Here is a 15,752-nt window from a genome sequence, read left to right as displayed (position 1 = left end):
GTTGTCTTAATCTAGAAAAATTATATTTAGTTTCCTGCAAAATATAACTCCAGCTCTCTTTCCAGCTTTTGGTATGTATGTGGTACAGTCAATATACAGGGTGGCCATTTGAAAATGAAACAGACGAAATAAAGTTTTTCGATAGAAATGCTCGGACAGGGCGATTTCTGTTTCGAGGGGGACAACTTAAGATGTAGGTTACGGACGCATAGCGCTTCAACCCTTGCTGCTACAACCCCCACCCCCAATTTTTGAATAGGGAAGATGGGGTGAGTGATACCTCAATTTAAAGGTATATTTATACTGATTTCAGCACAGTAATTGTTTTTTCATTTTATGCATTAGTTCTCGAAATATTCATGCGTTAGTTAGTTAGGAAGGAAGCCACAGTCATGGTTGTTTTGAAGCTCAAAATGTCGATTTTTCACAAAACACTACAAGTGCCATGAAAACACTACTTCATTTTCAAATACTTAGTTAAGAATATTTCGAGAACTAATGCATAAAATGAAAAAACAATTACTGTGCTGAAATCAGTATAAAAATACCTTTCAAATGAGGTATCACTCACCCCATCTTCCCTATTCAAAATTTGGGGGTGAGGGTTGTAGTAGCAAGGGTTGAAGCGCTATGCGTCCGTAACCTACATCTTAAGTTGTCCCCCTCGAAACAGAAATCGACCTGTCCGAGCATTTCTATCGAAAAACTTTATTTCGTCCGTAATCTCGTCTGTTTCGTTTTCAAATGGCCATCCTGTATATTAGTAAGGACAAGACTTTACTGATCAAATGTTGTTGCTGGACTTTCAAAACAAATTTCGAGATTCTTTTCTGAATGTTCCATTGTATACTTTAAGATTATTTATGATTCATTCAAATTCTCATAAGATCAATATTTTATAAATGCTGATAAACATGAATATTGAATTGGAACCAACCAAACTCAATTATTGAAAAAAATGAATAAGTACATTGACAACATAGCAAAGGTTTGGCAACACAAACTTTAGGAATTTCCCATGCGTTTTCAAGGTGGGTACAGTTAGCATCTCCAATTCGCCATCTGTGACTATATGCTATTGCTAAAATATATATACTATAGGTTTGGTTATCAGGTACTTTCGAGAAATTTCACATGAAATTTAATCTTTATTATACATTGTTTTCCAGGAAATGATAAATATCTTTTATAAAATCGAACAAAAAAGTAATAATTTATATAACATAAAATTTGGTTTATGCCTAGTATTCACTTTCACTTTAGGCTGGGGAGAGAGCAGCAACACCTGGCAATTCCTTTCCTTCCAGAAGCTCCAGACTAGCACCACCACCAGTCGATACATGAGACACCTTGTCTTCAGTGTTCCATTTAGCACAGCAGGTGGCTGTATCACCACCACCTATAGAAATTTTTAGAACTCATTTAATTCCTTCAGTGAGAGTAACTGAACCTTAATGACAAGTATGATATATTAAGCGTGCTCATATTAACCGAAATTTCAAAGAACTCTCACCTATGATAGTTATACATCCTTTCTGTGTTGCTTTAACAACTTCATCCATGAGAGATTTAGTACCCTTTGCGAAACTATCAAATTCAAATACTCCAGCAGGCCTAAAAGGAATAAAAGCCAATAAGAAGAAGAACACATAATACAAGCTTTTCACAGCGGCATTTATATTAAAGAGTCCAAATCACGGACTTTTTAATGGTTTCGGTTTGCACAACAACTTGTTATTGTCATAAAAACATAATTTATGTTGTGACGATTTGTAACTTTTCAGCTTGATTTTTTTCAGTTGGTTTTGTGCTGTTTTAACCCCATAAAAATGTATGGTATACATAGTCTGACACTATCTTAGCCATGATGAGATCCACAGCCAACTAATGCATGGAATAGGCATTCATGTTTAGTTTGAGATTAAATTATTCTCTTAAAAAGTTAAAAATACAATTCAAACATGTATAGTATAAACAAAAATAGCAGTATCTACTTTTATGACAATCCCGCCATATTGAACATTATTTTTGATAGATTCACAGATTACCGATAATCCGTAATTTGTGGATAGATTTCTGGATTGCCTAATACATATACCTTGTATATAATACCAGCAAGTTTCTCCTTAATCACTTAGGTTAACAAACTATACCAAAACTAATTTATGGCCTTTTATGCTCTAAACAAGAAATTCAATTCATATGAACCAAATCTTACCCGTTCCAAACAATGACTTTTGCTCTTTGTATGGGAGCCTTGAACAATTCGTTTGTTTTGGGGCCGACGTCCAAACCCATCCAACCATCTGGAATTCCACACTTTCCATCAGCTTGGCCAACCTAAAGAATGTTCATACTGTTTTGAGAATAGTTCATGAATATGAAATGAAGCCAAAAAGCAAAGTTTTCAAAAAAAAGTTCTTGCCTGAGCCTTTTCGTCGAACTTATCCCCAGTGATGAAATCTACTGGTAGATGAATCTGCACGTTGTTCTTTTTAGCTTTCGCCATTAAGTTAGGAACAATCTTCGCACCTTCTTCATCAAATAGAGAATTACCAATCTGCAAGAAGTTTTACATAAAGGTTCAAAGTCGAAAAATCATTTTTGAAAGATCAAGACATCTCTTTACTCTCGTGACGTTTTTAAGAAAAAAAAATAGAAAGCCCAGAACGTCAACCATAAGCTGTCGTAAAATAAAAAACGGTTATTCATGCAAAAAACTTTCGATCATCAACCAAAATTTGAAGACACGAGAAATGATAGAATCACGAAAATCAATTGAAAAAAAATCAAATTAATTGTCTTAAGTCAAACCATACATGGTAAAATAATGCCTCTGTATTCTTACATACCGTACTTGGACCCTGACATAGACGAGAAGGAAAAAAAAACTTTTTCCGGTCATATTATAGACACCGACGACGAATTAGACTCCCCAAATATGGAGAACATATCGACAAAATGTAAGTGAAAGAATGAAACGATCTATTAAACACGTAATGTTAACAAACTGAATTACAGCACCTCTAAAAACTACAGTGGAATCCTTCAAACGTAAAGTGAACGAAAACCTCAAAAATTTCAACTGTAGAATGAGCGACCTACTTCAAGATGGTCTAGGTTGTGTTGACAATATCTGCAAGCAAGTGAAAGGTTCCATACGCGACGATACCAAAACGATTAGAACAGGAAATTACATGGAAAAGTGTGCAACGGGAGACATATTACATTGTAGCGATGAAAAAAAATATAATTCTTCAGGTAAACACATCCCAACAAGTAGATTTGAAATTACGCAACGTTGCACTGCGACCTAATGGTTTTTATGCCCCCATTCAGAGCTATTCTCGCCATTACGTCATCGATAGTTTGCCTTACAGTTCCAGAGTTCTGATGAACTCCAATATCTGGGGTGGCTTCAAGGAGGCTACTTCCTCACTTCTACAAGGTTCTTGATCAAAGCAGATTTTGCGTTGGCTATTGATGGCGAGACATTCCGTCACCAGGTGATCCGGAGTTTCTTTCACTTCACCACAGAATCTGCACTCATCATCTAGACTCATTCTTAGGAGATGTTTCCTGAGGCGACAATGCCCTGTGAATAATCCAAGGAGGAGTGTAGTATATTCTTGCTAAGATCCAGATACTTCTTGGATCTCGTAATATCAAAGTTTCGAAGTCTCTTTTTGGAATGATTCAACCCAGGAAGATTCTGTCAGAATGTTTCTCTTTCGGTTTTTTCTTCTCCTGAAACTCTTTCTTATAGGTTCATTTGTCTATAACACAGAAAAGTTCCGGGACAATGAAAGGAGTTTTTGCTCCTTTTATGGGAAGTGTGTAGGCCTCTTCATTCCTTAAACTCCCGAGTGACCGGAAACCCAGACTAAAAAGACCTTGTTATTCTGGCCAATTTTATTGAGTTTTCTTCGATGCTAATTTTCCTAATCATCTCGTCATTGGGAAGGTTCGCTGATGGTATATAATTGGTCAGGGAGGACCAGGCTCTCTGATTCCTAATTTCCTCATGGCCGGTACCTTCCCTGGATAGTCTTAAAATGGCCTCCTAAGCTACTCTTCCTATCAAAAGATTAAGAGGTGTGAGATCTGTGATGATCTCCAATGCTCTAGTTAGCGTTCTCATAAATATGTTGGTGAGTGTACAAAATAGTTAAAGGCGTCCCATGTGCATTGCCCCATTACTTCCAATGTATTTCAGCCTATCTGGATTGAAAACCATAACAGCGTTCGGATTACTTTGCAGCACTTTCAATTGTTAAATTACTCGTTTGTTCAAGTTCCGGTAAGGCACTACCGATACCTATACGAAGCAATATATTAGGAAGAATAGCACATATTTTGTGTTGAATTGACTAATTATAGAGATATCATAGTATAATTGGGAGATCCAAAACTTTCTATATTGTGTATGACTTTGTATCCTAAACATATAAGCAATCACGAGTCGAATCAATAATAAGTTCAAACCTAACCTTTAATACAGTCACAGGCCTGTCGCAAGATGCCATATTCATCATGAACTACGAGAAAATCAAAGAGTTCCACCGAAATACCGAGAACAGTATATTTACCGTACAGAGCGTGCTAGAGAACCCTGACACCAAAGATGACAACCTACCCCCCCTTTCAAAACGAATGAAACCCCGCTCAAGGCCCACCTCTAAGAGCCTTAAAGTCAAAAAGAGCGATCCTAAGTGCAGTACGCCGAGACTCACATCGAGATCTTTCAACGAGACTGTAAAGACATCCGAAGGCAAAAAGAGTTCGGAGAAGATCAAGGTGCCTAAGACTAAGACTAAGAAGAGGACGGTTGTGGCGGAAGACGAGAAGACCGAGCCAGCTTGCGCCAAAAAGAGATTAGGACAGATTGAACGAGACTACCAAAAGGTAGTGGAAAACCTCGGCATGGTGGAACGCATGATGGCTTGCGTTAACGAAAGGATTATGAATCAGAAGAATAAGGGAGATCGAAATTCTATGGAGACAGTAGGCAGTGTAGAGAAACACTGCGATCAGCCTAAAAGTAAGAATAAATTACAAAAATCGTACGAGCAAAAGGCTAAAGCGGCAAAACAAGCATCTAACGGAGAATTCACATCAACGAACGAATCCGAAGGGGCCGACAGCTCGGCAAAGATCAAAGGGGATAAGAAAATTGTAGACAGGACCTCCCCGAAAGAAACCAAAGACGTCCCACGAAGAACTAAGAAAGATGCGAAGGAAGTTAGCCAAATTGAAGAAAAATCTGATTGCAAAAAAAATTTGGAGAAATGTGTGGACGAAGAACTTATCAAGCAGTTTAAACAGGTTGAAGATCTGAATAAAAAGGCGATCAACAATACCAGGAGTAAAGCCGAACAGCAGCGAGCTTTGGTATATATAAACCTTATAGATCTTCATTAAATCTAAAAGTCTTTTTCGTAGAATCCTCTGTCTAGGATTAAAATAAATGACAGCCTATCCGACATCGACGCACTGATCGATAATGCTGTAATGGAACTGGGTAATTTGGTTTCCAGCGATTTCGACATTTCCCAGGGCAGCTCCGATGCTAGTTTCAAGCTAACATCTGAAGAAGGAGCACAAACTCTACATGACGAGTTTAAACTTGTCACGAGGTTCGATCTTCCTATTGTCTGCAAAATATTTGCAATATTTTTCTTTTCTATGTTTAAGCTCTACGACTTCCTTAGACAGTGAAAACGCTCTTTTCGGCGAAGAATCCGATAAGTTCGAGATATCGAAATCTTTTCAGGAATTGAAGGAATCCTACGTGAAAAAGATTAAGCAGGAAACTTCCGAAAAGAAAAAGAAACCTACAAAAACCAAAGGTAAGTGGTCACTCCACCAAACGAGTACAACGATTAGGAAATCTCTTTCAGCTGAAGAAAGAGATCAGGACGTTTCGAAGAAGAACTCCTTCGATCAGCTACACGAGGAAATATTCAACGATTCCAGTTGGAATAAGCTGGATCCTATGAGTTTCGATTGTAAGTTCCTGAAAAATCCTCCTACAATATCTAGTAGCAACGTTGATTTGTCAGTGAAAACAACTGAAGAAAAGGAAGTAGATCAAAACGCCTCCGATAAAACAGGAAACAGTAAATTAAAACAAGATGTGGGAAAAGAAAAACCAAACTATGCAGTGATGGAAGCACTAGTCCCCACGAGAATAGAAAACATCCATGACTGTGAAGAAAATGAACAGATCATCACAATTTCTCTACCTGGGGAAAAAGAGATCAAAAAGTAAGCAACCAAATTTTCAGAAATATTATAGAGAATAATAACCGTTTTTGATTTTCAGTTCTTTCAGAAAATCTAGGGATTTTGTCCCAAACATACAAGAAGTGGACACAGAACAGCTGGATGACGAAACTCTGCAAATAACGGTAACGCTCAAGGGTGACTCCAAAGATAATAAAGAAGAAAACATTTGCGATAATACTAAGAAACATGTAGCCGAGCCAGCAGTTTCGGAAAGTGAACTTGGGGACTTTGATGCCAACCGTAGACAAGAAAGGTCCCTCAGGAAGCAACAAAAAAAGAAAATTAAGGATAAAAAATCGGCAAAACCGATCAACAAGGAAAAAGGTAAAAAGATTTCTAATTAAATTATGTGATTCTATATTCCACACTTTCATCAGTAAAAACACCTAAATCTCAACTGAAAGAAGTAGAACACCTTCAACCTGAAAAAGAAATCGATAACGCAAACTACATAGACATTGACAAGAAAGAGAGCGCTGAAGACTCCACGGGTGACACCCCCAAGAACAAAATAAAACCAAAATTAAAGAGAAAATCGAAGAAACTTGTCCAACCTACCATAGAAATCCTCCCTATAGGCCCAAAAGATATAAAAGAGATAAAGAAGTTGGAGAGCAATTTCAGTGAGGATTCAAGTTATTCCAGCGTCTCAAGCCTAGAAGACAGCATGTTCTGGGCCAAGGAGATTCCAAAAGCTGAGGAAGTCAAACCCATTGATCCCATGAAGCAGGTTTCCATACAGTGCAAGAAACTCATAGGCGATCTAGTAGTGGTGGAAGACGTCAGCCTACAAAATGTAAGCCACAAACTCAATCTTTTCGATTTTCAATGGTCCTTTTTCAGATCATGAATGGATACTTCAATTCTACCTTAATCCGAAGCCTTGTTGGTAGACCAAAAAGACCCCGCTCAGTAAGAATCCATACACCCATCCAAGACCCTGACTTGAGGTCAATAGTACCCGAAGTCCACCGTAAGAAGGCAGTGTCAGACCTTCACGAGCGCATGGAGTTTCAAATAAGACAGACTGACAGCTTCGACGGCTTTCTCAATCTGATGAACAAAACTAGGAGTAACAGTAGCACAAAATTTCACTTCTAAACACTAACTCTGTTGTTTCAGGAAAGGCTTTGATCAAACAGGCTGAAAGGCAGGACCACAATTTGAGGTGTCAAATGAAGACTTGCTTGAGGAAACGCTATCCATTCAGAGTGGTGACCGCCTCAGTACCACCAGCGTACGACAGGTCCAAGGAGAAGAAGGTTGCGTCGTTCCCAGTTTTCGAACGGTTCTAACGTCGAGTTTTGCAGGATCCCGAGAAGAAGTTCATCAACAGTTTATGGTTTTCCCCAAAAGACTTCAAACTGAGGAGGAACAGCAGAATATTTAATAGGAAGAGAATGGAGATGTACTGCCAATCATTGCACAAAGGTCCTATGATACCGAAATGTAAATGCGGAGAAGTGACCTCTAAGGAAGGAAAGAAGGGTAAGTTTTTTAATATAGTGGCTTCACACTATACTGATTATGAAATTCACTTTTCTAGCCTCCAACTACAGCATTTTAGTGCGCAGTGGCACGCCTTTAGGTAGAAGACCTAACACCCCAAGACGTTGGATCCAGCTGAGACCTCCATCGGCGGCCGGAGGGCACTCTCAAAGGCCCCGACTGCACCATTGCGACATACTAGACGACTTAACCCTCAAAGATTTGGCCCCTTTCAACGCCGAATACCCCAGAAACGACGAAAGGAATATACCAGAAAGTTTGCAGGGCAGCCTATTGTACAAACTTGCATGCGGAGGACATAAGGGAGATGCTGACGGAACCTTGATGGAACTCGTGGCACCTAAGCTGAGCTGCACGCAAAACGACTGCAAATTCTGCCGATTCAAATCGGTAAGTGAGCAACATAATAAAAAACAAGAACCACCTAAGCTTATGTTACAGAAAAACGACAAAAAATCAACGAGAAAAATCAGAAGTGCCAAAAAATCCGGAGATGATGACTCTGTCACGTCAACGAAAACCAACGAACTTCAGAACTTGACGCCCAAAGCCGCTACCCAGCTGTTAATTCAGAACATCGGAGAAATCAAGTCGAAAAAGAGTTCGACGAAATCACAGTCGAGCGATAAAAATCTTGTCAAGCAAAAGGAGACTAAGTCTAAACGAAGCCTGAGAAAGAATTCGAGAAAGGTGCTAGCACAAGATTCCAAATCAGCAGTTCACCAGAGGATCGAAGAGAACTTGGTCAAAAAGACCTTCTTCAACCAACATGTTCCAATCGTAAATATCGTGGCCAAGACCACGGCACCGAAGACGTGTGTATTCAAAGGTGTTGACCAAATGCAAAAGGTTCTGAAGGTGCCAGAACTTTACCTTAGGGCAACAGGAAGAAGATCGACAGCTGCCAAGTTGTTTCCGTACATACACGATCCGGAAAATAAGGTCTTCCAAAACATAACTGTTCTTCCAGTGAAGGTATTCTATGATTTCGACCCGCTCAAACATTATTCAGAGAACAAAATATTAGAGGAAGTTGTGGATCTAGAACGATCTCCTATAAACATCACCTCTTTGTCGGAAACCGACGAACTCGAGGTATCCACCGTTGAAAATGTAAGGCCTTCCACTGCAGGCGACAGGAAATCCAAGAAGAAAACGGCCGGTAGAAGGCGCGTCGGTAAGTTGGACGATTTCCCAAGATTTTCCGTTGATATTATCACCAAATTAACACAGGTACACCCAAAACTCCTAACTTCGGATCAAGGCAGAATCCAAATAAATTCGTCAATCTTCCTCAGAATACAAAAACTCGCCACGTCGACGTGAGTCTCACTCGAAAGAGTCGGGAAATCATCGATGGCGAAACCCAGGAAAATTTTTCTAAGTTTTCTTCTAGAAAAAATAGATACAGGAGATCAGAAAGCCTAGAAAAATCGACGGAAAGCGATAATACAGGTGAAGAAAATTTCAGTATCCAACGTCTTTTCATCAACTATCTCTTTTAGGTTTCCAATGTCAGAGCAAGAAATTAAGTAATCCGAATCCTTGGAAACCGGCATCCAGACGTCCAAGAACACCAAAAACCCCACTGTTGCCAAAATCGCCAATCGGCATGCGATATATCGAAAGGAACAATATTCAAAATCTATCTAAGACTTCTTCTACCGGAAGGATCTCCCCAAGGCAAAGATCGATGCAAGAAACCAAAGAGCAACCGCAGATGCAAACGCTGGTCAACAAGGAGAAGAAACTCCGATTCGAAATTAATCCTATGAAAGTTTTCTACGACATGGATTTGACGGAACAAAAACAACATAAAAACCCTAAGTTTATAAATATAAACTCCACACCTTCAACGCCAATACACAGATGTCGTCCGTTGAGTCCAAGTCAGAAAGTAATGGTTGATCATCTCCACATGCTAAGAAACCGCAACACCAAGCTCCAAGGCAACATTCAAAAAGCTATAAATATTATCGAAGAGAAAATGGTGGACGTATTGTCAACAAATGACCATATCTATAAGAAAAAGACAATAGATAAGATGGAAAAAGAAATCAATAAAGTACTAAAGATGATAAATGAACAAAATACTAAACAAAACAAAAATGTCGATGACACAGAAAGTTCTAACGTTCGAAAGATCTCATCAAAAAGCGATATTGTTAGACCAAAGCAAGAACCAGAGGAAGAAAGGTTGGTAGAGTAGTTTTTAACTCAAAATGATGAATAGACAAATTTATTATTTCTAGTACGACGAAGGCCCTCATAACTCCAGCTGTCAGTTTCAAGATGCCTAAACCTCCCAAAAAACGATCTATATCAAGAATAATGAAGTTCCACAGCAGACCAAGTACTGTAGAAGAAGAAAGAAGTTTCGACATACCAGAAGAACTAGAACTGTTCAAGATAAACGAGGGAAACGGAAATAAAAATGAAGAAACACATAACTGCCAATTGAAAGATCAAATTAAAACCGAACAGGAGTTGAAGAGAAAGTTGGTATTTTTCCTGGCTCTTTTGCATGTTACCTTTTTTAAACGAGTTTAACTGTAATCGATACTTTTCCCTCAGAGATTTGGAACTTTACCCATCTCATATAGCAAGTGAAGAGGGAGATATTCCCCTGTGTCCAATTTTGAGATGTCCTACTCCAAAAACATCCTTCACCAGTCTGAGCCAAAAAACCAAGAGGGTCTTGAGGAAGATGTCGAAGGAAGCCTTTGGTAAATTCGCCGACGTGGTCAAGACAAAAACAAGATTAATAATCGATATGACAGAACGAATAAACGTTGACGATGGTAACATGCTGCCTAATCCCAAGATAACGTCGGCGCTACCAGGTAACTTATTGAAACCCATCGCAAAACTTATCCTAATTGAAATACACCTTCTTCAAGCGATCCTGGCTGGTGCCAAACTACCAGTTATCACTACCATACATAAACCCAAAACCACGGCAGACCTGATGAGCACTACCGTTTCGTCCATAGTGAGCGTCCATCAAGCGCCGTTCGAGAGTATATTGAACGCAAGTGCTGAAGCACTGAGCGCTGCAACAACGGAAATTTCGGAATTCGCCAACGGCTGCGCAGAAAGAAGTATTACCAGTTTTAGCGGTTCAGAGAGCTACACTTGGAGAAAGATTGAATTGTAAGTAATTTTTTGGAACCTTGAATCACCAAACTTAGTTTAAAAACAAAAACTTATCCTTGGTGATATTACAGATCTCAACCAATGGAATTTCAATGCTCTGCATGCTCCTTAAAAGGAGATATCTCCCACGATCTAACGCCCTTCATGAAGGCTCTGAAGAATCTAAAGGCTGGCAGACTCTTTGAGAAACGTCACCAATTGCTTCCGATAGAAGATACCTCCCCAAACTTCAGAAAACTCCTGGATTTCCTAGAGGGCCTTTCTAAGGTGAAAGAGACTTTCAATCAGACTACAATGAAGGACGTTCAGTTAATGTGGAACCCTGAGAAAAGATGCAGCTTTCACAGTTCTATTGCAGGATCTACCAAACTTCGGTTCAGGAAGAACACAAAAGCTATTTCAGGTAATTGGAGGAATAGAATTTATTATGTATTATAATACTCAACTACATCGAACAGTGTCAAAGGTCACTGAGTTAATTTTTTTACTTGTAGAACATTCAATCGTCCAAACCCCAACTTCGAGCTTCTCGGATCTCCTATTCCATAAAGGTATTGAAGAAAAACGAACAGACCTTGATTCTTCAATTGACGACATTAAAGAAGGACTGTATCATCGAAACGATGAACAGAAAAAACGAACTACAATGGAAAACACCGAAGATATCCTGAGGGAATCAAAAGCCATATACCAATCAATACCAGAAATGCAAAAAAACAAAGAGCAAGATTACAAAAAAGTGAAATTGGTGTTTTCTGAAGTGCAACTTATATCTATATCTAACAAAAAAATATCTTTAAAGAACAAAACGAAAAAAGAAACCACAAGCTTAGATCACAAAAGAACTATCATTATGCTGAAAGATGACAGATATTCTAATATTTTGAAATATTTTTATCTTATTTTTTATGCCTTTGTGTACTTTTGCATGACATCAATGAATTTCTCTTGCAAGTATCAAGAAAATTATTTATAATAGTAAATATACAAGTGTAATGTCAATAAATTCAAGTATGTTAATTCAATGCTATTATCATTTGCGATAGCCCTACTAAAGATAATCATTTAAAAATAAATTACTTACTGCAGCAAAAATGGAGGAAATAAATATTTAAAAATGATTCAACATGAGTAAAACTAGGAATGACTTTTTCTAAATAATAATGGATTCACATCTTATCGCTCCCAAATTATTAAAAATGGATTGCGTAACATTTTCATGAGTAAAATCAATTTATTATATTTATATTAATTGTCCAATTAATGTTTTGAATGGTGTAAATTCTTAAAAATGAAATTAAAAGTGTTTCTTCATAACTCTTTGTCCAATGTTTTTTTTTCCAAATATGTACTGCAATTGCTATATGCACTGGCTCTAGAAGCCAATCAATTAATTCGAAGATCTAAAAGTATATGATATAAAAGGATTTCAAGTGAATAACCATTAATAACTGTGGTTATTGTGGGTCTTGCTCTTGGTTTTAGCCCTTTAGGAATAACCTCGAATGACCAAATTTTTGTTAATGTAGGTCAGGATACTGTAATCAAAACAAACTCAACCAATTTTTATTTTAATATCCTTCTGTATGAATAGTCTGTTTTAATAAAACAAAACCCGCCATCAAAAGAGAATTTTGTAGGATTGCATATTTTTGAGTATGGAATTCATCAAGCCTTATTTCGATGAAATTTAACCTAACTTCCTTAAATACCAGAAGTTTAACCCTGCTCTCGAGTTTGGTTACCTTTGGTAATCCGGTCCAAATCGGTAATGTTAAAGAGCTAGTTCATGAAGTCAAGTGACATAACAATGACCAAAAGCGCTTGAATGCAGTTGGTTATTTTTGGTAATTACCAACGATAACAACGTTATTCGCTTGAAATCGCTCATAGTAATGAACATCCATTACCGACATACTACTGATCAAGAAGAAATATTTGTTGGTGGCTTCAATAAAATGTATTCTACCACTAAACTACTAGCATATTTTGGTCACTACCAATTTTTTTTTAATCAATTGAAAATTGAAGGAAATAGGAACAAAAAATAGACTTACTTTCATATTTTCCGTAACTTTAAGGAATGTATAAGCCATACCTCCTCCAATAATCATCTCATTCACTTTGTCTAATAAATTTTCAATGAGCTGAATTTTATCTGCCACTTTTGCACCACCAAGAATGGCCAAGAACGGTCTATAATAGAAATTCAAATAAAAATAAAATATCAATTAACCATCATGAAAGATGAAGTAACCACAATCTTATTGATGGAATTTTTAATTTTGTCTGTGGACATGTAATATGGTCATTTCAACTTTTACGTATAGTACTGAATCCACAAAGAAATATTTCATAACTGTAAAGAAACTCACCTCTCAGGGTTTGTTAAAGCCTTTGCGAAATAAGTTAACTCTTTCTTTAGTAGAAAACCAGCACACCTCTGTTCATAGCCTAAATATATTTGTTAAAAGTAATTGATTAAGAGACATTGTTTGAAACATACCTTCACCCATCATCGAAGAATGAGCACGATGTGCAGTACCAAATGCATCATTTACATAGATGTCTCCTAATTTTCTTAAACTTTCTCTAAAAGCCTTCACTTTGGCAGGATCAGCTTTAATTTTTTTTCCAGCTGAATCTACACCCTTTCCTTCTTCTTCAACATGATAACGAAGATTTTCTAACAGAATTACAGAACCCGCAACAGGATTAGCACAAGCACTTTCAACTTCAGGACCAACACAATCTTTCAAGAAAGTAACATCCCTAGAAATATTATTCTAAATAAGTATATACCCGATTGATTTTATAAATACGAACTTGTTGAGTAATTTCTTCAATTCATCGGCCACTGGTTGCATGGAATACTTTGGAATTGCAGAACCATCAGGCCTTCCTAAATGGGAGCCTAGTACTACACTTTTAGCACCTTTTTCTATAGCATATTTGATGGTATCCAAGGCAGCGACTATTCTTTGATTGTTCGTTATAACACCGTCTTTCAGAGGTACATTGAAATCGACTCTAAAAAATAGCTTCAATTGGAGATATATATGGACTTCCATCAATGTAATAGAATTGCTTATTTTAATACTTACCTCATAAAAATTCTCTTTCCACTTATATCGACTTTATCTATTGATAATTTGTTTAAGGCCATGTTAAAAAGGAATGATATAAACGGCTTCAATTTCAATGAAAACTAAAAGATTCAAATTCGAAATGTCAATTAGAGGTCGAATTAAAGGACAAATTTCGACATAGAAATGTAAAAAAAAGACAATCTGGAGAATCTATGAAAAGGACTTTCAATTTTCAATTGACAGAAAGCAATACAAAGTAACAATCGAATATAAAAATGAATGATGCTTATCCTGAAATTGATATAATGGAGGAAATATAATGAGAGGTGTAAAATAAAAACATCAATCAATTGAAAACCTGAGAGCTATTGGATCTAAATGAATTTTCTTTATAATGCATATAACTATTTTTTTTTTCGAAGAAATACTTGTAGTTACTCTCTGCTTGTCCGAAAGATAGCGTCGTGAGCTGCGCATCTCTTGACAAATCGGGCAGCATGAGATATAAACCCAACGATGCTACTACAGAGTCACCATGCACCGCTATGGCGCTATGGAGATCTTCTTAATTGATTTTAATTTACAGTTGTTTGTGGGGTGGTCAATCTATCGACCAATGCGCCTTCCGGTCCATGACTCCGACCGATTAGATTCATCATTTTTTAGTCGGGGATTGTTGGTTATGGTAACAAGTTAACATCAACAATCAAAATGGGTAAAATAATGAAATCTGGTAAAGTCGTACTGATCCTTGGAGGTCGTTACGCGGGAAGGAAAGCCGTTATCGTAAAAAACTATGATGATGGAACTTCCGAAAAACAATACGGACATGCACTAGTTGCAGGTATTGACAGATATCCCAGAAAGGTACACAGCAGAATGGGAAAAATTTACAAGAGATCCAAAATAAAGGCTTTCGTCAAAATAAAGGCTTTTCGACAATAAATTACAATCACATCATACCAACTAGGTACAGTGTTGATTTGACCTCTGACCTTAAAGTGACACCTAAAGATCTTAAAGATCCAATGAAGAGGAAGAAGGTGAGATTCCAAACTAGAGTCAAGTTTGAAGAACGATACAAACAAGGAAAGAACAAATGGTTCTTCCAAAAATTAAGATTCTTAGAAACATCTATAAATAAACGATAAAAAAAAATAATAAAATCAGCACTACTTTTTTCACAGTTATAATTCTATAAAAAATTATATTCAAAACTAAAAATGATGTAAAGCAAATATAATAAGTTTTTTCCAACTAATTCAACTACAAATTACTATTCCAGAAAATGATTGGCGTAATAACTATACCTATATAGGTATAGTTATTACGCCAATCATTTTCTAGAATAGTAATTTGTAGTTGAACTAGTTGGAAAAAACTTATTAGTTCATGAAAATTATTTCAGTAGTGATATCACCGAAAAACATCTAAGCCGTAAATAAATAGAAAAGTTTGAGTTATTCGTGACGAATCAAATTAATTTGGAAGATGAATAAACATTACTTTCTCATGGGATCGGTAATCGAACAAATTATTTTATCACAAATAAAGCCTGAAAGGCGAGTGCCGCAAACACACGAGCGAGAAAAGGTCTTTCTCCACACACTATACCTCTCCTACAACTGCACAAATTTCAATAATTCAATTAATGGACTTGATTAAAATCAAAATAGCCTTCGTTGACAGTATGGGCTAAAATTTATTACG

The 15,752-nt window shown here is 37.1% G+C and overlaps 3 protein-coding genes and 1 pseudogene across 3 annotated transcripts; 2 read left to right on the top strand and 2 right to left on the bottom strand.

Moving 5' to 3' along the window:
* Nucleotides 1-1,259: 1,259 nt before the first annotated feature.
* LOC123675255 (phosphoglycerate kinase 2-like) lies at nucleotides 1,260-2,509 on the bottom strand. The gene is made up of 4 exons (XM_045610601.1): nucleotides 2,426-2,509; nucleotides 2,219-2,340; nucleotides 1,514-1,614; nucleotides 1,260-1,399 (listed from the first exon to the last, which is right to left on the bottom strand). Exons 1-4 carry the CDS (start codon nucleotides 2,507-2,509, stop codon nucleotides 1,260-1,262), a joined length of 447 nt encoding a protein of 148 aa, XP_045466557.1.
* Nucleotides 2,510-2,649: 140 nt separating this feature from the next.
* On the top strand, nucleotides 2,650-11,978 carry LOC123675254. The gene is made up of 21 exons (XM_045610600.1): nucleotides 2,650-2,963; nucleotides 3,022-3,261; nucleotides 4,502-5,391; nucleotides 5,443-5,636; nucleotides 5,695-5,849; nucleotides 5,901-6,008; nucleotides 6,063-6,267; nucleotides 6,326-6,612; nucleotides 6,666-7,084; nucleotides 7,132-7,360; nucleotides 7,411-7,550; nucleotides 7,599-7,776; nucleotides 7,835-8,187; nucleotides 8,239-8,974; nucleotides 9,031-9,252; nucleotides 9,303-9,993; nucleotides 10,050-10,295; nucleotides 10,372-10,640; nucleotides 10,698-10,950; nucleotides 11,025-11,356; nucleotides 11,448-11,978. The coding sequence occupies exons 1-21, from the start codon at nucleotides 2,831-2,833 to the stop codon at nucleotides 11,927-11,929; spliced, it is 6,762 nt and encodes a 2,253-aa protein (XP_045466556.1). The 5' UTR covers nucleotides 2,650-2,830; the 3' UTR covers nucleotides 11,930-11,978.
* A 495-nt stretch (nucleotides 11,979-12,473) lies between these two features.
* LOC123675253 (phosphoglycerate kinase 1) lies at nucleotides 12,474-14,119 on the bottom strand. The gene is made up of 6 exons (XM_045610599.1): nucleotides 14,058-14,119; nucleotides 13,780-13,983; nucleotides 13,460-13,725; nucleotides 13,329-13,407; nucleotides 13,011-13,149; nucleotides 12,474-12,491 (listed from the first exon to the last, which is right to left on the bottom strand). Exons 1-6 carry the CDS (start codon nucleotides 14,117-14,119, stop codon nucleotides 12,474-12,476), a joined length of 768 nt encoding a protein of 255 aa, XP_045466555.1.
* A 619-nt stretch (nucleotides 14,120-14,738) lies between these two features.
* LOC123675151 lies at nucleotides 14,739-15,219 on the top strand (annotated as a pseudogene).
* Nucleotides 15,220-15,752: the final 533 nt, after the last annotated feature.

The sequence above is a fragment of the Harmonia axyridis genome, chromosome 3 (genome assembly GCF_914767665.1).
Source record: "Harmonia axyridis chromosome 3, icHarAxyr1.1, whole genome shotgun sequence".
NCBI lineage: Eukaryota > Metazoa > Arthropoda > Insecta > Coleoptera > Coccinellidae > Harmonia > Harmonia axyridis.
Note: the sequence above shows the minus strand (reverse complement) of the source record. Positions and strands in the feature narration are given on the sequence as shown.